The following is a 23,408-nucleotide window of genomic DNA, read 5'->3' as shown; positions in this document are numbered from 1 at the left end:
GTGGGGTCCTGCCTGAGGGTCTAAGTCCCGAGCCTCCTCCAAGGCTCACATCACCTCCGAAGGGCATCCCCAGACTGCTCTGTCCTCAGTGACTTCCTCAGCCCTGAAGCCTCTTCAGACTCACCCAGCCAGTCTCTCCGGCAGCCTGGCCCTTTCCTGTGCCTTAGGCCTTTGCAGGGAGTGGGGACTCCGTGAATTTGCATGAGGGTCTAAGCGGGAGGACAAGCACTACTGGGGAGCAACACTCCTGGGTCCTCTCACCTGGATGACCATGGGCAAGAGTTTCCCATCAGGCTGCAGTTTCAGCATGACCAGAGGGGCGGCCAGGTACTGCTGGCTGCAGAAGATGACATTGGCCTTGATCCCGTCCAGCAGCGCAAAGTCCGCCTCGAACAGCCTGCCTCCCTGTGTGGGGGTAGCGGGCAAGGGCTGCTGTCCTTGTGACTGTCTCTGCCAACCACTCTTCCTCCCTCCATCGCTGTTCTCACTCAGGGAGGAGGCACAGAGTCACATGTCTCAGGGGTCACTCCCGATTTCTCCTGCCAAATCCCTTCTTGCCATCCAGCAGGAAGCTGCCCCCACAGTGGACCCCAAAGCACAAACACTAACCACACTGCCATTTCAGTGCATGACCTCTTTAGGGCTCTTCTGTGCGTACCTGGAGCTCCTGCTCCAGCTGGATCTGCAGCTCCTCCATCCCCGGAGGGAACTTCAGGCGTGCCGGCAGCTGCCTGGAGCGCCTCAGTATCATGGGGTTAGCACCGTTGAGAAACTGGTACCCAAACAAGGCGTCTTCTTTCCAGGAGTCCCGCACCTTCTCTGGGGGTGACAGTCATAGGGATCTGAGCGCCCCCACCAAACCATCCCCAGTTGACCCCAGCCTACCACAGGGGCCCCCGCCTCTGGTCTCCCAGCCCTGGGTGCCTGGGTTGGGTTGGGTCCGAGATAAGGGCCCTGGGAGAAGCCCTGGCGTGAGGTACTAACTAGCCAACTTGCTCTGGTCACACCAGAAAATTCGGTTGAAGTCATCCAGATCATTCCAGCAAGTGAAGACATTTAAAGAGTCTTTGATGGCTAAGTCTGCCAGCCTTCAGGGAAAGAGAAGCAGAGTTTGAGAGTGATGCTCAGGATCAAACACATAAGGACAGGCACCCACCTGAGGCTGGCCCAGCCCTGTGCAGTCCTCAGCCCTTCGGCCTCCCTGGCATCCAGCCCCCTTGTTCTCACCCCTTCGCCAGCGAAGCCTCAAAATCAATTCTCTTATCTTCCAGAAATCGCTCATCTGCAGGGAGGTCAGAGATCGTGGCCCCAGCGACATTCAGGATTAGTCCATCCTTCCAGTTACCCCACCTGCCGGGGAGAAGTGAAAGCAGATGTTGGTAGTGGGGGGGGGGGTCAACAGCTCTCCGCGGGCGGGGGGGGGGGGTCAACAGCTCCCCGCGGGCGGGGTGGGGTCGGGAGTGGGGTCGGGAGTAGCGCTGACCGGTACAGCTTCCTCTTCTTTTCCAGCTCCTTTTCCCTGTAGTCCTTGAACAAGCCTTGAGGGTCGTCCACCACCGTCCGGCCTAGACATAGGGAGGAGAGCTTGGGCCGTGAGACCCTCCTGGTCCCGGGTCCCGCCGAGGGCGCCTCGTCAGCCCTCTCTTCCCGCCGGCCCTGGGCCTTCAGCATCACTCCCTCCTCCAACCTCCAGGCGCTGGAGGCGGGTGGGGGGCGCGCGCAGCCCTCTCCCTAACCCGGCGCCCCAGGTCCCAGCTCCCGGTGCCCTGCCTCCCTGCCCTGCTCCGCACCCCCCACCCCCGCCCGCAGGCCTCCTCACACTCCAGCCCCGCGCTCACCGGTGCCCTCGGGGAGGCTTAAGATGCCACTGCCTTCCACCCAGCGGTAGCACGGGAACGTGAACTCTTCCCCGCTGGCCCCGGGGCCCTGCACGGAGATCCAGTTGCAGAACCAGGCGTCGTCCTGAAGGAAGTGCCATTTCTGCAGTTTCACGAACAGCAGCGGCCCCAGGTGCTCCTCCACGTCCACCTTCAATTCCGTCTCCTGCGACGGCAGAAGGGGCTCAGCGTCCGCGGGGCGCGCGGGAAGGGGCCCTTGGACTGAGCCTGGCTCGGGCTGGACGCCCTTCCGTGAGCTTCGGGAACGGCGTGCGGAGGGAGCCAGAAATAGAAGGGGGCGCGCACGCGGCAGGTGGGTCGGGGCGACTCAGGGGGAACGTGGGGAGGTGCACTCCTTCCTTCTCTATTTCCTCCCTGTGGACCTCGCCTGCGCCAAGCCCCGAGCCCGGAAGGAGCGCACCGGTGCGCGTGAGACGCTGGGCTGAGGCGGCTGCTCCAGCTGCGGCGGCGGCGCCCTCCCCCGCGTCCCCCAGGCTGGGCTCTTTTTTTTTTTTTTAATGATAGTCACACAGAGAGGGGGTGGGGGCAGAGACACAGGCAGAGGGAGAAGCAGGCTCCTTGCACCGGGAGCCCGACTCGATCCCGGGTCTCCAGGATCGCGTCCTGGGCCAAAAGCAGGCGCCAAACCGCTGCGCCACCCAGGGATCCCCAGGCTGGGCTCTTTATTGGCGTGTCCAGGGTCTTGGATGAGTCCTGGGAACACGCGGAAGCCGCTCACAGGTTCCACGCCGGGGCCCGTTGCAAGGTGGGAATGTTTGCGACAAAGCGCTCGGCTGCAGAAGGGCTGGGAAGGGCGGCGCAGAAGCGGCGAGGCGGTGGAGAGGGTGGGTGGAGGTGACCGGGTACAAGGGCGCCCTGGCGGGCGTGGGGGTGGGAGGCGGAGCTCGGCCGCGGAGACCCGAGGGGCCAGGAGACCCAGCAGACCGCGCCGGATTCCGGGTTAGAGTAGGAGAAGGGCAGGCGCGAGCTACCGCCGGGGGTGGGGGGCGCTAGGGGCGGGCGGAGGGCCGAGAAGCGTCCATGGGGCAGCCGGACTGGGGGCTTGGAGAGAGCGGGACAGGCGATGAGAATTGGGGTGTCGGGGCCGAGGCGAGTCTCAGGTGGATGTGATGGGACCGGGGACGCGGGTCGGACTTTCGGTGTTCTCATCTCCGCCGGCGCCCCCATCTCGACCCCATGCGGCCGAGAAAGCCCGCAGGTCGGACCCCCAGCAACCGCGGAGAAGGCTTGAAACGGCAGCTTTTGAGAATAGAAGGCACCGGAGGACCGACGGCAGGTCCAAGGAAAGGCCGGGCGCGGGAACACGTCCTGAGCGCGCCCTGTGCGCGGCGTCCGGGCTGGAGGCTCCCCTGGCCCCGCGCGCGGCTCACCTGGCCCCGCGCTGGCCGCAGGCGCTTCCGGATCTCCGCTTCCCCGTGCTGGCCCACGAGCCACAGCTGCACCTGGTTTTGGGAGCCCGCGCACAGCGAGGACCCGGTGGACACGCGGATGCGGTAGAGACCCATCCTGCCTGAAGACGAACGCGCCGTCTGCGGAGGAAGAGGACTGGACACTCCAATAAAGAGCCCAGGACCCCGCCCCTCTGAAGCCTAGCGGTCCAGGGTGTGGTGGTTGCCGGGTCTCCGACCAACCCCCGCGCACCCCAGAGCTCAGCCCAAGCCCAAGAAGGCGGGCCTGGCGGGGACCGGGGATGCGCCCCGTGTCCCCGCGGATGGAGAAGGAGGAAAGGGGAAGCAGATAAGAGTTGGGGCAGAAAACCTGCAGGACAGGTCTCCACCTGCAGGACTGGAGCAGATGGATGTCAGCAGGCGGCTGGGAAGGCCTCTCCAACCAAACACAAGCGCTGGTGCCCTGGCCACACCAAGTGGCTCACCCCTGCAAGGGTCATGCTTAGGGTTGCAGGGGAGGGTGAAGAGGTAAAGGAGAGCTGCTTCTCAGGAGCTTGTGAGTGAGGTACATCAAGGCCACTGAATTAAATCAATCGCTTGGAACACTTGCCAGCCTTCCCTGTCCCAAGCTCTCAGGCTCATTCCCTACTGTGCATCACCTGAAAAGGACTCACCTCACAAAACTTCTGTGAAGGTTAATGAGCTTTCACTCTCCTCTTCCCCAGGGGTCAATCTAAATGTGTAGAGGAGCCAAGGACCCAGCTTGAAGAGAGCATCTCACATCTCCGACATTATTGTGAGCCATCTACAGGTTGGCGTCAGAGAATATACTCACAAACTAAGCCCAAGAGCTTGGTTCAATGAGGGTAGACCACTATGAATATCTCCAAAATGTACCTCCTGGATTTTTCTCTGAGACTTGGTAACACCAAGAGAAATTGTTGGACTTCTTTTGGCTAGAGGTTCAGAAATGAAGAAGCTGGTGTATCCAGCTGGGGTCATGGGGTGAGCTGTCTCTTTTCATCATCCTCAATAAGCCATTGTATTGGTCCAAGTCAGTGGGGGAGAAATTGTTTGAATGGGGTTTACGAGGATCCACAGTCATAGAAGATTTGTGGAAGGAGAACTTTCAGGAGCCAGGAAATGTGAGGAAATCACCTGGAAATAAATAAAATGCTCCATGCTCTGCTCATTTGAATCAGTTACAGGTAAATATTGGAAACTCCATGCAGTAAACCAGTAATTCTACAGAAAAATGGCAGAGAGTGTCAAGGCCACTTGTATGCAAACAGGCTTGCATGATGGACACAAACAGGGGCCCGAGCAACCCCCTGGCTGAACACAGTCACCTCCATCAGGGGACCCACCTCAAAAGAGCCATAAGCCCTAACTGACCAGTGGGCTCCTTACAACCAGGCACAGTTTCCAAAAAGGGGGAGAATTCCACCCGTCCACAGACCTCCTCACCTTCTCCCCTTCAAACCAGCCCCCTCCCGCCACCTCCTCGCAGGCAGCCTCTCCTCTGCTGTCCTGCACCTGCTCCCTCGAGGTGTATTCAGTAAACTCCTATCTCCTTTCTTCTGCCTCCGATGAATTCATTCCCTCTGCCACATACTGGCTTCCACTCCACATTTGGGGGCCCCCATCCAATCTAGAGACACCACATTTATCCATTTAGAGAAGTCCGTACCGAATGTAGTAAATTGGCTTTTTTCTTCAGGAAAAACTGTATTAGACTGCTTTGTAATCCCGGGTGATGCTATACTACAAGTGGACTGATGAGAAACCCTTTCCCCTAGAGATAATGTCCACCCTTAGACCTCCTCGTTCTCGTGTTGTTATTTATACACATAATTAAAATGCCAAGTTAAAAAAAAAAAAAAGCAAAGTAGGGGGGAAGCTTTCCCAGAAACCATCCATCAGCCTCTCCTTATCTATTTTGGCCAAAACTGGGCACCAAACCCAAATCCTTCAAGCTGGCAAGGGAGATGGAACCACGTGATCCCCTCAGCCTTATCAGGATTTCCCTGTGCCACACAGGGATGGGTGGACACACAAATATATGTAGGCCCCACCAGCAAATAAACAGAGATAATGGATTAGGGAGTAGGGACCCAAGGGGGTCTGCTGCAATTAGTTTGGGAAACACCTAAATGCATAATGACATTAAAAAGAGAAAAGTCACCATGAACTGTTGCCAAACAGTATAATACAGAGGAGAGGGCTTACATTGGGATTTTTGACATTTTTATAGGTTTTTATTTTATTTTATTTATGATAGTCACACACAGAGAGAGAGAGAGAAAGAGAGAGGCAGAGACACAGGCAGAGGGAGAAGCAGGCTCCATGCACTGGGAGCCCGACGTGGGATTCGATCCTGGGTCTCCAGGATCGCGCCCTGGGCCAAAGGCAGGCGCCAAACTGCTGTGCCACCCAGGGATCTCCATTTTTATAGGTTTTAATAAGAAAGGGAATGTCACTATATATGAATGTGCTTCTCCTACATATACTTCTGTTTATAGTGAATAGAGATATATGTTCATCCCACTGGTACATTGAAGAGGATAAAAACAGACAACTGTGCGTGAGCCAAATAGTCTTGGGAAAAAATAGGAGCCATTCCAAGAACAGAAAGGACTGATCGGCACGTGTGACTACCCATGACAACCCCGCAGAAGGAGGTCCAACTAGTCAACCAGCTCTCACGCTCATGCTCCACAGCCAGGAAGAAACGGAGTCCTGAGATGCTGAATTAGCTAAAGTCCCAAAAAGGAGCCTTAATGTGCAAACACAACCCTCCCCTCTCCTAGAAGATGAATCCACTAGGTACCCCCTCAACCACTGCAAGACATTGATAGTGCATGCATATTTTTATAAATCATACTAACAAAGCAAGTCAGTGGATCATCGTAATGGTAGAACAAGGGTTCTGTAAGTCTGGCCAAATGAAACTAAAGGCATACATCATTTCAAGGAGGAAAGATAGATCAAATAAGCTAACATTTACGGGGAAGATAAGCCTCAGAGCCCCAGCTCAATCTGCTGAGACCCTCGGTGCACATGAGGGTCTGAGACAATATCCTTTTGTAGGGGGTGGGGGGGGCAGGACTGGGGTGGGGGGATTCCAGTTACTGGAACAAGATTCCAATAATACGGAATCATCAAGAAAACACCAAAGAATTATTTTATCAACTTTAAGAATGTATCTTATTCTCAGAGAAAAACAAGAATGAGTAGGAGGCAATGAAGTAATGAAGTAAATCTGTGATGTTGGTGTATTTAAAACAGAGGTAAAGGTAATGACAATAAGTCTTCAATCACTGCCTTTCATTGTTAAATCTGTCACTGCAGTTTACATTGTTTAAGGAAATTTAGGTTTGTAACCAACGTTCAGATTTAGCATTTATATTTCAGTGTTTTGTTTATAGATTGTGTTGAATAAAGTTGAGATTAAGTAAAATACACATGTAGGAGGGTTCTCTCCATAGGCAAAAAAAAAAAAAATCCTCAAACTTTGGACACCCTATCAACAGTGAGCATAAACCCTGTCGAACAATAAGCATTTAAAAAAAAAATAAGTGTACACCAAAGCATTAGCAATGATTATTACTAGGGAGTAGGAGAAGGTGGGGAAGGAACTTACATTTTTTTCATCCCTTGGAATTTTTTAAAGTTTTTGCAAAAGCATGAGTCATTTTTGTAATCTCAACAATTTAATCTTGAACAAAATCCAAGGCTATAAGATACTATCTTAAAAGCACTAACTATAATCAAGCATAACCCTAAAGGGAACCCCTGAAACTGATATTTAATTTTCTTTTATACATACAATTCAGAAAAATCTAAATGTAATGGAATGAAGCCCATCATCTGTGGAAATGGCACAAACCTAATGATTTTCTTACAAATTAAAAATGAGGTTGGGGGGGGCCTGGCAGGCTCAGTCCATAGAGCGTATAACTCTTGATCTTAGGGTTGTGAGTTCAAGCCCCACGTTGGGGGCAGAACTTACTTTAAAAAGAAAAAAAAAGTAAAAAAAAAAAATGTGCTTGAAGAGTTGCAAAGAAACCCAGAGGCCATTCGCAACAACTTGAGGTTACATTTTGCTGTGGTTATGACCTTGAGGGGTGAAACCCAGGCCATCTCCCCACCTTGTGGAATAGCAGTATCTATGGAGGTTATCCTTTGCCTGGCCACCATCACATGGTGAGGGCAGAGTACAGTTGAAGTTGATTTTCTCTTTAGCTCACAGGTCTTCAGAACGAGAAGAATGTCACTCGAGGTGCTATACTTGAGGAAACATTCCTGAGAAACCCTACCCATCCCAGGGCCTGATTTAGAGGATAAAATTCTGGCCTTCACATCAATGCTTAGATTAGACTTTGGGGTGCCTGGAGAGGAGGTGGATCTGGGAGGAATATGTGTCACTGGGGGCTAGAGGGCATCCAGTGGTAGCCAGTCTTGAGAGTAGCCGCCAGTGATCCACACCTCACGGTACGCACACCCTCCCCAAGTATATTGGGGTTGGTCTGCACAACCAACAGAATATGGCGGACGTGATGGTATATGACTCCTGAAGCTAGGTCCTGAAAGACAGCTTGCTCTCTCTCAATCACTCCCCCTCTCTTCCCTGTCTCTCTGTCTCTTCAACTGTTTTTCTGGACAGAGTCAGCTGCCATGTCATAAGGAAAATCCAGAAACTCCATGGAAAGGTCCTCATGGCAAGGTTCTGAACCCCCCTGCCCCAAGCCAGTGAGGAACTGAGGCCTCCCACCAACAGCTGAGTGAGGGAGACATCTAGGAAGCAGTTCCACCAGCCAAGGTCAAGCCTCAGATGACCACAGCCCGAGCCAACATCTTGACTATAACTCAGCAGAGAGACCTGAACTGGAACCAACAGAGACTCTCAGAGACTGTGTGAGATAATAAATGTTCATTGCTCCAAGCTACTGAGTTTTGAGGTAATGGTATTGCAGCAACAAATAACTAACAGGGCCCACATACTTAATTTCTGAACCCTCAAATTCATAAGCTTCTGTAAGCCAGAAAACATTATGAGGATCTTACCATCTACAAAATTAGTCCTCGCTCAGGCGTTCCTCCCTTATTAGCCCCAGCCACAAACCTTGCCCATCCAACCAGCTCTCTGTGAAACTCCAAGTGTTGAGGAAGACAGAGTTCACCAAGTCCATGCAAGCACTTCTAGAAAACTGATCTATCAGCAAAGCCATTGATAAACAATGTTGATGTTGCAAGAGGGGCCACCTACCCGGGATAATTCAGACAGGGGCTGACTAGGGTTTTTGAGCACCCAGTGAGTAAGTGGCACATCAGCTCAATCAAAGGGACAGGCATGGACACCCCGCAAATTTTTTCCATGCAGGTGATGACCACTGGTCCTTTCTGTGTGTCCCCCTCTGTCCCCAAGTGACTAGAGATGGTGCCCTCAAATTAAGGGCAGAGGGGACCTTGGATGCTGACCCTACTCCTCTCTGTGGCCCCTCCCAGTTCTCATGCATTACTTTTCCCCCACAGCCATCACCTATGCATGGGAGCCCTTCTCAATCCCTTTGCATCCGGCTTTTGAGACTCAGAAATCCAAAACCCAGACTCAAATACAGTAGGCCCTGCTGAAACTGTGGAAGTAAGTGCCGGGACCATAAAAACACGTATATTAATGTATTTGGCAAGTATGATTTCATCCGAATGGGGCCCAGCGATGTCATTTAATATTATATGGGGGTTATAAATATTGCTCCCAACAGTCACGGAGAAAGGTGGAGGGATTTGGGAGGGCAGAGAGATTGCCAAAAGCTCTGCGCTGCATCATGCAGTTCTTCCGATAAACTTCTGGACTTTGCATAAATTCTGTGAAATGCTTGATGGGATGTGACTTTGAGTGAAGGAACTGACTTTAGCATCTAAGTTCACTGAAAGGCCACAGAGAGATGCCACATTGGGTGATGGGATTAGAGGCAAGTATATCAAGGCTATTAGTCTGAGGACTCCCACAGAAATTTGGGGGAACCTTTTGGATTTCTCTAGGCCATGAAACTTGGGAGGAGGGCAGAATAAGAAAATTTTCCTTGGAATGTAAAGGACAGGGATGTCCCTAATTGGCCACCATGCTACATTTTTGGGGTCCCATTCAGGATAGTTTGAATGAAGGCAGTGTAGCCAGCTCCATGTTGGTCCTGGGCTGGGAGTGCTCCCTACACACACACACTACTGCCAAATCTTAGGTTACTGATGCCAGAGTATTGATGCTTATGCCACATAAGCCTCTATAGTCCTAGGAAACCCACTTCAAAGACAAGGGGAAGTTGTGTAACTGCCCTGAAATCAGCCATATAGCCTGCCTTGAGGGAGCGGGTGCACAATCTCAAACTGACTGTCCCAGCAGTAAGTGGTGTACACACCATTGTGTGAACTTAGAGCTCCTGAGCCTAAGAAATTCTCTGGTGAAGTAACATGTGGCCAAAGACCTCAACACCCGGTATTTCCCAGCCTCTGTAGACATCCCATTCCTTAAGAGAGTGGACTTTTTTTTCAGGAAGCATTTACGCCATGCTTAAAATTGATCTACCTCCACTCTGTTCCTTCTGCTGAAACAAGATTTCACGGTCCAGTTGAAGGACATTTGGTTGTTCATATTTTTTTGGCAATTATACATAAAGGTGTTATAAAGAGCCTTGCTGTGTAAAATTAAGTATTCACTTCTCTTGGGGATTGCTGGATCATAGGGTAAGTGTACGTTTAACTTCGTAAGAAACCGCCAGTTTTCCACAGTGGTGGTACCATTTTGCATTTCCAACAGCAGCATAGAAGAAACAAATGTCACCCAGATGAGAAGAAACAGAGGCTATTTATTCAGCGCTTGCTGTATTGCAATAGAGCAGGCCACCATCATTTGTGGTTGGCAGAGACTCAAAGGCAGGTGGGGTGGTTGGGAAGCTTTATGGTCAAAGAAAGGGAAAGTTCCAGCTCTCTTCGGATGGGAGGCAGCTGGCACGAGAAAGAAAGTTGTAGGCAGACTAACCAGAAACGGGGCATCCTATGGGATTGGTTAGGGGAGAACATTTGTCTTTCTCCAGTTGGTGTTTAATAGGAAGCAGGGCAAAACCTAGAGAAGCTGGCAGTTACAGACCAAGTCTTGGGGCCAGTTGCTCAGAGGTTGTGGTTTGGCTTCCTGGACTGGTTGCTTCATGGGTTGTAGGCCACATTCTATCCTCTTACGTCATGCTAGCCATTGTCCTTTGGTAGACCATCTCTCACTAGCACGGTGTGAGAATTCCGGTGGCTTTGCACCCTCACCAACACTTGGTGTTATCAGCTAGGAGGATATGGAGTAGTTTGTGCCAGGTTTTGTCCAACAGCAGCACAGTTTACTGTGCATTTACACCCTTCTAATGACTCACTATACTACTGAGCATCTTTTCATGCCCTTGTATCTGATACTTGTCTTTTTTGGTGAAGTTCCTATTAAACTGTGGTCCATGTTTTGTTGAGCTGTTTGTTTTATTGCTGATTCTGAAGAGTTAGTTATATATCCTAGATGTCAGTCTTATTTTTTAAAGATTTTATTTATTTATTTGAGAAAGAGAGAAAGCACAAACATGGGGAGGGGCAAGGGAGGGACAGAGGGAGAAGCAGGCTCCCCACTGAGCAGGGAGCCCAATGCAGGGCTCGATCCCAGGACCCAGGGATCATCACCTGAGCCAAAGGCAGATACTCAATCTGCAGAGCCACCCAGGTGCCCTGAGATTCCAGTCTTTCATAAGAAGCCTGGTTTGCAAATATTTTCTCCCCACAAGAACTGTCTCAGGAAGCAAGGATGCTTTTTCATCTTTACAGTGCCATTAGCAGAGCTATGGTTATTTATTATTTAATTATAGTTTTAATTATGAGGACATACACTCTACCAATCTTTTCCTTTTGTGAGTCGTGCTTGCCTTTGCCTCACAAAAGGCCAAAAAACTCTCTCTTATGTCTAGAAGTTCTCTTGTTTCATAGTTTATATTTTATATCTAGGGCTGTGATTCACCTGAGTTAACTTTTGTATGAGGTATGAGGAATCGGTCAAAGTAGGTTTGTTTTTTTTTTAACATTGATTGATTGATTGACTGATTGATTTTAGAGAGAAAAAATGCTGCATAGGGAAGGGCAGAGGGGGAGAAAAAGAATCCCAAGCAGACTCTGAGCCGAGCATGGAGCCTGAGGTGGGGGTCAATCCCACAACCCTGAGATCATGACCTGAACTGAAACCGAGTTGGATGCTCAACTAACTGAGCCACCCAGGTGCCCTAAAATTGATTTTTTTTTTTTAAAGTCATCTGTACACCCAGTGTGGTGCTTGAGCTCACAATCCCAAGATCAAGAGTCACGTGCTCCCCCCGGACTAAACCAGCCAGGTGCCCCAAAGCTGATATTTCAATGCGACATCTCTATTATCAGTTCCAATATTGCTAACCTGTCACTTGTCTCTTGTTTCCTAGGTCCTGACTACAGGTTTATTGATTTTATTGATCTTTTCCAAGAACCAGCTGTTAGTTTCTCTGAGTTTCTTTTCTTTTTTATTCTTTTTTATTTTTACTTTGCTGATTTCTGCTTATTGGTAAAACCAATCACCACATAAAAAAATCACTACAGCTTTGTAGTATAACATGAAATCTGGGATTGTGATGCCTCTAGCTGTGCTTAGCCTTTTCAAGATTGCTTTGGCTATTCAGAGTCCTTCATGGTCCTATACAGATTTTAGAATTGTTTGTTCTAATTCCTTGAAAAATGCTGGTGGTATATTGATAAGGATTATATTAAATCTGGAGATTGTTTTGGGTAATATGGACATTTTAACAATATTTGTTCTTGCAACCGATGAGCATGGAATGTATGTCCATTTGTGTCATATTCAATTTCTTTCATCCGTGTTTTACAGTTTTCAGAGTACAGCTCTTCATTTCTTTGGTTAAGTTTATTCCTATTTTATTATTTTATTTATTATATTTATAATAAAATATATTTTGTTATATTTATTATTGTATTTATTATTATTTTTATTATTGTTGTAAATGGATTGTTTTCTCAATTTCTTTCTGCTGCTTCATTATTCATGTCTAGAAATGCAACAGATTTCTGTATATTGATTTTATACCCTGCAACTTTACTAAATGTATTTATCAGAAAGTCTTGTTTTTTTCTGATATTAATATAGTCACTATTTTTTTTTCTACCAGTAGAAAACTACCGTAGGAATTATGATAGATATCCCTAACCTTTCACATCCTACTTACAGCTGATATTTTTACCACTTGAAGTAAAAATCGAAGCCTTACAACTACATGAGTCCCTTCATCCCCTTTTATGTTATACTTGTATATACTGCATCTACATACATGCACCCCCCCACCAGTCAATGCACTAATTTTTGCTTTGAATGACCAATATATCTTTTAAATAACTGAAGACAAAGAAAACAGTTAAATATACTACCTAGATATGTACCATTGCTGTTGCTCCTCCTGCATTCCTGAAGTGATAAGTTTCCCTCTAGTGTCATTTTTCTGCAGCCTTAAGAAACTTCCATTACTTTTCCTTGTAGAACAGGTCTTTTTAAATTTTTTTTTGTTATTTATTTATGATAGTCATACAGAGAGAGAGAGAGAGGCAGAGACATAGGCAGAGGGAGAAGCAGGCTCCATGCACCAGGAGTCTGACGTGGGATTCGATCCCGGGTCTCCAGGATTGGCCCTGGGCCAAAGGCAGGCGCCAAACCGCTGCGCCACCCAGGGATCCCTAGAACAGGTCTTATGCCAATAAATTCTCATCATTTTCCTTCAGCTAAAAATGTATTCATTCTGGGGCTCCTGGCTGACTCAGCTGGGAAGCACGCAACTCTTGATCTCAGGGTCGTGAGTTTGAGCTCCACATTGGGTGTGGAGATGACTTAAAAATAAAAATTTTTAGGGGCATCTGGGTGGCTCAGACGGTCCAATGTGCAACTCTTGGTTTCTGCTCAGGTCACAATCTCAGGGTCGTGATCCCAGTGTCCTGATCGAGTCCAGCATCGGGCTCCCTGCAGGGAGCCTCCTTCTCCCTCTGCCTGCGTCTCTGCCTCTCTGTGTGTCTCTCATGAATAAATCAATAAAATCTTTTTTAAAAAAATAAAGTATTTCCTTAAAAATATAAATAAATTAAAATGCCTTCATTTTGCCATTATTCCTGAAGGATTTTTCACTGGAAATAGAATTCTGGGTTGATAGGTCCTTTCCTTTAAACACATAAAGGATTCTTTCAACAGTCTTGTGGCTTCTTTGCTAGATTCTAATGAGAAACCCACAGTCTTTTGAATTGTGGCTTTGAGTCCTTGTTCTCTGGAAACTTTAAAGAGCAGCTTCCCCCTCCCCTAGACCTCCCATCTTTGATTTTCAATAGTTTGTTGTCCAGATATGGTTTTATTGAGTTCAACCTATTTAGGGTTTGCTGAGCTTTTTGAATCTGTCAATGTTCGTCATACACTAAATTTGGAGCTTTCATCCATTATTCAAATATATTTTTTTCTGCACCACATTTCTTCTCTCCTTTTTCTGGGACTTTGGATTGTTCCCTAGACATTGTGAGACTCTACATCCTGTGAAAATCCTCTGGAAAATGTGGATATTTATTTGTTTGTTTTGACTTAAGCAGACAATTGAGCTGGTTAGTTTCAGACATCAGGTTCTTCTTCGCCTTCTGTGAGCTGTGGTTTTGGAGTTTGTTTGTTTTAAAGATTTTATTAAAAAAAAAAAAAAGATTTTATTTATTTATTCATGAGAGACACAGAGAGAGACAGACACAGCCTGAGGGAGAAGCAGGCTCCCTGTGGGGAGCTTGATGTAGGACTCGATCCCAGGACCCCAGGGTCACAACCTGAGCCAAAGGTAGATGCTCAACCACTGAGCCTCTCAGGTGCCCCTAAAAGTGATGCCCTTTTGATGTCAAATGAACAAGACACACAGCTGCCCCTTCCTTGGTTTTGACTGTAGCAAGGAGGGTACCTGTAATCACAACTGTCCCTCGGATGCCAGGACAGGCTAGGTTTCCAAGCATGGCTGCCGCATTGACTTTCCTCCGAGTGATGCATTCTGTTCAATCTCCTTGCTCAAGTCAACCCTTGACACCGCCTCAGCCAATAGGGTACAAAAGAAATGCTATTCTGTGACTTACAAGGCTAGATCATAAAAATTTCTCGGGCACTCCCTCCCCCCTGGTCCCTTTGGAACCCAGCCACCATGCTGTGGGGAAGCCCAAGCCACATGGGGAAGCACAACCCATGTGGTGAAACCCCATATTGGTGGCCCGCTAACAATCAGCTTCAATCACCGTATGGGTAAGGAAGCCTTCGAGATGATCCCAGGTCCAGTCACAGCCTGACGCTAACCATGGGAGAGGTTCCAAGTAAGAGCCACCTGGCACAGGTAACCCCCAAAACCATTATTGTCAGTATTTTAAGTCTCCATGTGTGGGGGTGATTTGTTACGAGCATCAGGTACCCAGAACATTTTTTTTCAGAACATATTTTGGTACAAAGAGTGGGATTCTGTTGAAACAAAGACCCAAGACATGTGGCATTGGCTGTAGGACCAGGTGTTAGGCAGGAGCCTAAAGCCTTCAAGGAGGCTGTTGGTGGACATGAAGGAATGTCAGGGAAGTGTCATCAGAAACTTCAGAAAGGACTTCCGGGAGTAGGGGAAGTCTTGTCGTGCATGTAGTATCACTACGTAATAGTGGGAACTCTGTCCCCTGCAATAATTTGGAGAGTGAGAGCTGTCTCTAATATACTCTGTGATGTGAGGAGACCTCTAGACAAACTACTGCAAGTACCACCTGACTTCTCGCTGCCTGTGGTGAAATGCAGAAGGAGAGAGGTAAGTTAAAGATGAAATGTAATAGGGGCTTGGGGGGGGGGGGGCGCAGCTGGTGAAGCATCTGCCCTCAGCTCAGGTCATGATCCTGGGGTCAAGCCCCACATCAGGGTCCTGGCTCAGTGGGGACTCTGCTTCTCTGCCTCTTCTCCTGCTTGTGCGCAAGCCCTCTCGTTCACTCTGTCTCTCGAATAAATAAATGAAATCTTTACCAAAAAAATAAAATAATAAAACAAAATAATAGAGCTTTTAAGAATCTTAAGGGCGGGGATCCCTGGGTGGCTCAGTGGTTTAGCGCCTGCCTTCGGCCTGGGGCACCATCCTGGAGTCACGGGATCGAGTCCGTGAAAACACGAGGCCGTGTTTTTCCAACCATTTCCACAACCCTATGTAACATCCCACGGGCTCCTCACTCATACCGATACCCTTCTAGCTGAATGGCGGCATCTAGCTCCCCTTCTTGTGCACCTGATGGACCTCTGTGAGTGCCTCAACCACAAGAATATGATGGTAGTGATACACTGTCACTTCCAAGACTAGGCCTAAGGCCACACTCTTCCTGATACTGGGTTATCTCGAGAGCCCTGCTCTTAGAATCTGGGCCACACAATAGACGCTCTGGCCAACAACCCTCACTCGAGGTGCCAGTCAGCAGCCAGCTATCAACCACCAGAAATGGCAAATGAGGAAGCTTCCGAGGTGGCTCCAAGCCCCATCGAGCACCAGAGCTGCAAAAAAATAAGAGGAAAATGACTATCGGGGTTTGCAGTCTCTGAGGTCAGAGATGAATCATTATGCAACAAGAGACGGTTGGAAGAGACATGCAGAAGCTTGGGGACGTGCAGAAGCTCGGAACAGGAAGTAGGAGAAAACCTGCAGACAAGAACGAAGGCAGACCTTGCAGCAGGAAGGTCTCACAAACTCCCTTGGAGGACACAGGACCCTATAGGCAGATGAATGAATAAATACTTAATGACACCTCAGTTATTGACCTCTTCTTCTCTTTTTTGTGGCTAGGAAGTACATTTACAGCTCAGTTACTGACTTCTTTTCTGTCTCTTTGCGGCTGGAGAATGCATTTATTGTTTGAAATTCAGGATATTTCTCGCTCCGAATCTTTCAAGACCAAAAGACAGTTAAACTGTTGGGGTATGGGATGCTAAGCTGAGACCTAAAGCTGTTCCCGTAGTAATGGGGTCTCTTTTTTTTAAAAAAGATTTTATTTATGGGATCCCTGGGTGGCTCAGCGGTTTGGTGCCTGCCTTTGGCCCAGGGCGCCATCCTGGAGTCACGGGATGGAGTCCCACATTGGGCTCCCGGCATGGAGCCTGCTTCTCCCTCTGCCTGTGTCTCTGCCTCTCTCTCTCTCTATGTCTATCATGAATAAATAAATAAAATCGTAAAAAAAAAAAAAAAAAGAATCTTAAGGGCAAGGAGGCCAAGCTAGAGAAAAGGTCATCACAAAGAGGTCTGCCTATGGGCTTTGTTTACTAGACGGGATTATAATCGATACTTATGACACCCACAAGGTTTTTCATTATTTTTTAATTACACAAGCTTGAACTGAAAAGAACAGAAACAGTACAAACAGAAAACATTGGACCCACAAACGTCTCTAGGCAAGAATCAGCCTGACAAAAGGACTCACCTACAAACACGGGCTGCTATTTGTGGAAAAGGAAAGATGCCTTAGAAGAGGAAAGGCAAGAGCCAAGGTGAGCTCGAGGGCAGTAAACCTGAGCCCTCATCCAGGAGTCACCTGAGACCATCACACTCAGATAAGACCCTGGACTGTAAGCTGATTCCCGAATGGGAAGCCCCTCCGGGAAAAGAATGAGAGGACCTTGCATGTGGTAGGGCTGTGGCTTGCACTCAGGGGGTGGACTGTGAGAGGCCGTGTTTTTCCAACCATTTCCACAACCCTATGTAACATCCCACGGGCTCCTCACTCATACCGATACCCTTCTAGCTGAATGGCGGCATCTAGCTCCCCTTCTTGTGCACCTGATGGACCTCTGTGAGTGCCTCAACCACAAGAATATGATGGAAGTGATACACTGTCACTTCCAAGACTAGGCCTAAGGCCACACTCTTCCTGATACTGGGTTATCTCGAGAGCCCTGCTCTTAGAATCTGGGCCACACGTAGACGCTCTGGCCAACAACCCTCACTCGAGGTGCCAGTCAGCAGCCAGCTATCAACCACCAGAAATGGCAAATGAGGAAGCTTCCGAGGTGGCTCCAAGCCCCATCGAGCACCAGAGCTGCAAAAAATAAGAGGAAAATGACTATCGGGGTTTGCAGTCTCTGAGGTCAGAGATGAATCATTATGCAACAAGAGACGGTTGGAAGAGACATGCAGAAGCTTGGGGACGTGCAGAAGCTCGGAACAGGAAGTAGGAGAAAACCTGCAGACAAGAACGAAGGCAGACCTTGCAGCAGGAAGGTCTCACAAACTCCCTTGGAGGACACAGGACCCTATAGGCAGATGAATGAATAAATACTTAATGACACCTCAGTTATTGACCTCTTCTTCTCTTTTTTGTGGCTAGGAAGTACATTTACAGCTCAGTTACTGACTTCTTTTCTGTCTCTTTGCGGCTGGAGAATGCATTTATTGTTTGAAATTCAGGATATTTCTCGCTCCGAATCTTTCAAGACCAAAAGACAGTTAAACTGTTGGGGTATGGGATGCTAAGCTGAGACCTAAAGCTGTTCCCGTAGTAATGGGGTCTCTTTTTTTTAAAAAGATTTTATTTATGGGATCCCTGGGTGGCTCAGCGGTTTGGTGCCTGCCTTTGGCCCAGGGCGCCATCCTGGAGTCACGGGATGGAGTCCCACATTGGGCTCCCGGCATGGAGCCTGCTTCTCCCTCTGCCTGTGTCTCTGCCTCTCTCTCTCTCTATGTCTATCATGAATAAATAAATAAAATCGTAAAAAAAAAAAAAAAAAGAATCTTAAGGGCAAGGAGGCCAAGCTAGAGAAAAGGTCATCACAAAGAGGTCTGCCTATGGGCTTTGTTTACTAGACGGGATTATAATCGATACTTATGACACCCACAAGGTTTTTCATTATTTTTTAATTACACAAGCTTGAACTGAAAAGAACAGAAACAGTACAAACAGAAAACATTGGACCCACAAACGTCTCTAGGCAAGAATCAGCCTGACAAAAGGACTCACCTACAAACACGGGCTGCTATTTGTGGAAAAGGAAAGATGCCTTAGAAGAGGAAAGGCAAGAGCCAAGGTGAGCTCGAGGGCAGTAAACCTGAGCCCTCATCCAGGAGTCACCTGAGACCATCACACTCAGATAAGACCCTGGACTGTAAGCTGATTCCCGAATGGGAAGCCCCTCCGGGAAAAGAATGAGAGGACCTTGCATGTGGTAGGGCTGTGGCTTGCACTCAGGGGGTGGACTGTGAGAGGCCGTGTTTTTCCAACCATTTCCACAACCCTATGTAACATCCCACGGGCTCCTCACTCATACCGATACCCTTCTAGCTGAATGGCGGCATCTAGCTCCCCTTCTTGTGCACCTGATGGACCTCTGTGAGTGCCTCAACCACAAGAATATGATGGAAGTGATACACTGTCACTTCCAAGACTAGGCCTAAGGCCACACTCTTCCTGATACTGGGTTATCTCGAGAGCCCTGCTCTTAGAATCTGGGCCACACGTAGACGCTCTGGCCAACAACCCTCACTCGAGGTGCCAGTCAGCAGCCAGCTATCAACCACCAGAAATGGCAAATGAGGAAGCTTCCGAGGTGGCTCCAAGCCCCATCGAGCACCAGAGCTGCAAAAGATAAGAGGAAAATGACTATCGGGGTTTGCAGTCTCTGAGGTCAGAGATGAATCATTATGCAACAAGAGACGGTTGGAAGAGACATGCAGAAGCTTGGGGACGTGCAGAAGCTCGGAACAGGAAGTAGGAGAAAACCTGCAGACAAGAACGAAGGCAGACCTTGCAGCAGGAAGGTCTCACAAACTCCCTTGGAGGACACAGGACCCTATAGGCAGATGAATGAATAAATACTTAATGACACCTCAGTTATTGACCTCTTCTTCTCTTTTTTGTGGCTAGGAAGTACATTTACAGCTCAGTTACTGACTTCTTTTCTGTCTCTTTGCGGCTGGAGAATACATTTATTGTTTGAAATTCTGGATATTTCTCGCTCCGAATCTTTCAAGACCAAAAGACAGTTAAACTGTTGGCGTACGGAATGCTAAGCTGAGACCTAAAGCTGTTCCCTTAATAATGGGGTCTCTTTTTTTTTTTTTTTTAAGATTTTATTTATGGGATCCCTGGGTGGCTCAGCGGTTTGGTGCCTGCCTTCGGCCCGGGGAGTAATCCTGGAGACCTGGGACCGAGTCCCATGTCGGGCTCCCTGCATGGAGCCTGCTTCTCCCTCTGCCTGTGTCTCTGCCTCTCTTTCCCTCTGTGTCTCTCATTAATAAATAAAATAAAAATCTTAATATATTTTTTAAAAAGGCATCTTACCCGTAACTCTTAAAGCTTCTACATTTTTCAAAATTCAAGTTACAAAGTTTCAACAATTCTTTGTAATGGAAGTGCTTTGTTTGCTACAAACAATCCAAGTGTGAAGACAGAATGTCCTGCTTCTAAGGGCTCCCTCGGGTCACCTGGGGTGGGTTTGAATCCGCCACCTTCTCCTGCCCCGAACGTCTGCCCCTCAGATGCTGGCACAGCGGGGACTGCTCCCCAGAACCCTCTGGTACCTTTGTCTCCCCACCACCCCTACCCCCTCCCAAGACCCCAGCACTGCTCCCCTCGGGGCTCTGCTTGGAGGGACTGTAGCCATGTCTCTAGTACCCCCAGCGCCTGGCGGAGCATGGGGCCATTCCCACATTGCAGAATCAGTGATTTGTGGCTCACTGGGTGGACAGACAGATGGCAGGAGGACCAGGACTCATGAGACCAAGGGACCTCCTGGCTGGGTGACAGGGACCAGAGTGGTCCACGTGTAAATGCATTTAAGTTCTTGCTGTCTCCCATCCAAGTACTAACCAGGCCCAACCCTGCTTAGCTGCTGCAGTCAGATGAGATCGGATCCCACACGTTCAGGGTGGCATGGCCGTGGGCTAGATTCTTCCTGTCTGGGACCCAAAAATGTGGCTTCAGCATGGGAGCTGCCACCGGGAGCTAGAGACAAAGCACAGAGCACCCTGGAAGGGATCGGGGAGGCGAGGAGGCACGGGGCAGAGCAGAGGTCATGTCCTGGGAAAGACGCTAACACCCTGAGGTCAGGGAGACCGTGTGGACCCCTGAAGGACTGTAAGGCAGGGGCTTCCCCTGGAACTCCCCCCACACTTACCATTCGGGTAACTCTCTGGGTCGAGCACCCTGCTAGGGGCCACGGTGACCGCAGGGACCATAGATGAGTGCCTCGCACACGACCCCCATGCAGAGAAGGCCGTGGGTGGGCAACTCTTCAGGCAAATCACAGGGCAGGTTGCAGGGAGGTCCAGGGAGGTCCTGGACTCGTCCAGGACGTGAAAATAGACTTCCCACCGGGGCCAGGCAGGCAGAGAAGGAAGGGGAGAGTGAACCAGGCACTCTGGCTGGAGACCACGGGGACCCCCAGTAGGGCACAGGGGCAGTGCAGCTCCAGGGGCACCCACCAGTCCCAGGCCATTCTTGGGTTGTTCCATTTGGCCTCTGAGGAGGGGTTGGCCTCTGGGCAGCCCCCAGGCGGGGCACATGTGGCAGGGCACACATGGCTGACCCATTCCGATGGCTACGGAAGGACAGCTTGGTGACATTGGCAGGCTGGCCACAGTCTGCGAGAGCTGTCTCTAAGTCCCCTTCCTCCATGCACATCACGGGCTGGCTCAGGGCCGCCCACCTCTGAGGGAACTGATCACATGGGAGGTTAGGTCTGCTCCTCTCCTACTTGGGGCTCCTTGGGGGGCTGGGCCTGTGTTGAGACCCTTCCCAGGGCCCCGCAGGGGTTCCCCCTCAGCTCTGCCCAGTCCCTCACTCCAGTCATTCGTTCCTCCAGGAAACATTACTGAGCCCCTGCTGCAAAGCACAGCTGTGGGGCTGGAGGTTCAGCAGTGGACGGACCAGCAGCAGCAGTACCTGCTCTCAAGGTGCTTATGTTCTATTCTACCGAGAGGAGACAAACTGCAAATAGTCACGCCGAACAGCATGGAGCAGCTGCTGGTGAGCCTACAAAGCGGGGTGAGGTGGGGAGCAGGGTAGGCCTGATGGAGAGACATGGGGCCAGGAGGGGAACTGTCAGACAGGATTCCCCACGCCTTGGAAGACAGATCAGCGCCCTGACCGTTAGCACTGGCCAGGGCCCAGAGCGCGAGTTCTGTCTCTTCCTGGAGGTCGTAAGGGGGACCGTACATGAGGCTGAGAGGCCGCCCATCCCTGGCAAACAGGAACTGTGAAAACATGAGCAGCTCAGGGACAGGGGGCCACAGGGGCTGCTGGGTGGTCACAGGGGTAGTTGGATAAAAGGGCAGCTGGGGTGGTCACAGGTGCAGGTGAACATAGGGGCAGGTGGGTGGTCACAAGGGGCAGCTGGGTGGCCAAGGGGCAGGTGGACACGGGCAGCTGGTTGGTCACAGTTCCTGGGCGGAAAGGGAGCTAGTACAAAGCCAGGGGCCCTCACTATGCCACCTGGTCCCATGCAGGACCTTGCTCCTCCACGCCTCTCCGGGTAGCAGGGCCCCCACCAGCCTTCTGAGACCGGGTGCCCTGAACCCGCTGGTGGACAAATCCCCTGAACATTTCCCAACAGCATGGTTTTCCCCTCCTGTTTCAATTTCTTCTCATCCTCTGGAATGTCACCCTTCTGTGGTTTCTTCTCCTTCCGTTAAGGGCTCCTCGCCAGGGCTCCCTGCTCTCCCCACTTCTCTCCCTGCAGTCACGTCCATCCCTGGGCGCCCCCGCCCACCTGAATCTCTCTAGCCCTGGACCGTGAGCTCCAGCCCCAGGCATCCAGCTGCTTGCCCTCTTACAGGCACTCCTCACTCAACGTTCCAGTATTTACCAGACCGTGAATTCCTTTAAAGAAACATCTCGAACAATGGGTTATTTCCCCAATGCCTGCTATTTTGCTTCTCCAATGTAAGCATTTAATAAACCTCAAATGACTCCTCTCTTGGCAACAGGCCCTGCCATTTGGGGGATTATCTAGAGTTCCCAGCTCTCAGCTCAACCAAAGCCCCACCTCCAGAGAACAGCAAGCGGTAAGGACAGTGACAGGAGGTCATGGCCTGGGCCAGGCAGCCAGCCATTCCTGGGGAAAAGCAAACTCAGAGGCTGCTCCCCGGCGAGGCCCCGCCAGCCTTTGGGCAAGGGGCCCCGAAAACGAAGCATTCACAACTACCTGGCAGCCCAGGCCTGGACAGCAGGCCAAAGGGCATTCCCAGAAGTCAGGGCAGCCTGACCTCCCACCCCACCAACGGCTACTGCACACAGTCACCCTCACCACCCTCCACCTAGACCACTGCACATTTCCTGTACTGTCCCTCAGCCTCCAGCTCTCCTCCTGCCAAGCCCATGGAAGACAGGGCCAGTCACTTCTCTCCACGAGGCTCAACTTTAAAGGGACCCTTGTCACCTGGAGAACAAAACCCAAACTCCTGAGCGCAGCCTTCCGGCACCCCGCGGACCTCCTGCTTGGGGCCACACCCGCCCCAGTTCCAGCCATGGACTGAAGTCACCTGCAGAGCCAGGCTCTCCTGGAGTTGCAACCACCCCGTCTGCTGAGCCACACTTTTTCTGCCACACAGGAGCCCAAGGACAACCATCTCTTGATCCCTATGAAACACCCCCATGCAAGTACATGCTAGCCCTCCAGCTCCGTGTCCTGCAAAAACATAATACACGGGGCGCCCGGGGTGGGGGTGGGGGCTCTGTCGGTGAAGAGTTTGCCTTTGGCTCAGGTCATGATCCCGGGTCCTGGGATCGAGTCCCACATCAAGCTCCCCGCTCAGTGAGGAGTCTGCTTCTCCCTGATAGTGTGCACGCACGCGCGCTCTCTCTCACTCTCTCTCAAATAAATAAAATCCTTAAAACAAACCAACAAAAAAAAATGTAATACATACTCAAGCTGCTTACAGGTATCTTCAACAATGTCTGGAGCATACCCCAATCTTCTCCACAATAATCCTGATCATCACCCCCCGGGGAACCCGCATTGAACCTGCTTCTCCCTCTGCCTGTGTCTCTGCCTCTCTCTCTC

General features: G+C 50.0%; 1 protein-coding gene and 1 pseudogene across 3 annotated transcripts in view; one reads left to right on the top strand and one right to left on the bottom strand.

The window, feature by feature from the left end:
• LOC121500376 (polyunsaturated fatty acid lipoxygenase ALOX15) overlaps positions 1–23,408 on the bottom strand; it is a 32,791-nt gene that overhangs the window by 4,690 nt on the left and 4,693 nt on the right. The window contains exons 2-10 of one of the 3 annotated variants that reach the window (XM_041772046.1): positions 4,184–4,444; positions 3,961–4,091; positions 3,269–3,408; positions 1,839–2,043; positions 1,484–1,565; positions 1,228–1,350; positions 985–1,088; positions 659–819; positions 262–405 (exon numbers count right to left, since the gene is read on the bottom strand). In XM_041772046.1, the coding sequence (XP_041627980.1) occupies positions 262–405; positions 659–819; positions 985–1,088; positions 1,228–1,350; positions 1,484–1,565; positions 1,839–2,043; positions 3,269–3,403 (954 nt within the window). In that variant the 5' untranslated portion in view covers positions 3,404–3,408; positions 3,961–4,091; positions 4,184–4,444. Of the gene's footprint in view, positions 1–261; positions 406–658; positions 820–984; positions 1,089–1,227; positions 1,351–1,483; positions 1,566–1,838; positions 2,044–3,268; positions 3,899–3,960; positions 4,092–4,183; positions 4,445–23,408 lie in introns of those variants that run through there. The other 2 variants (XM_041772044.1, XM_041772045.1) reach the window with 2 other exon arrangements.
• LOC121500909 lies at positions 3,785–4,518 on the top strand (annotated as a pseudogene).

The sequence above is a fragment of the Vulpes lagopus genome, chromosome 10, assembly GCF_018345385.1.
Source record: "Vulpes lagopus strain Blue_001 chromosome 10, ASM1834538v1, whole genome shotgun sequence".
NCBI lineage: Eukaryota > Metazoa > Chordata > Mammalia > Carnivora > Canidae > Vulpes > Vulpes lagopus.
Note: the sequence above shows the minus strand (reverse complement) of the source record. Positions and strands in the feature narration are given on the sequence as shown.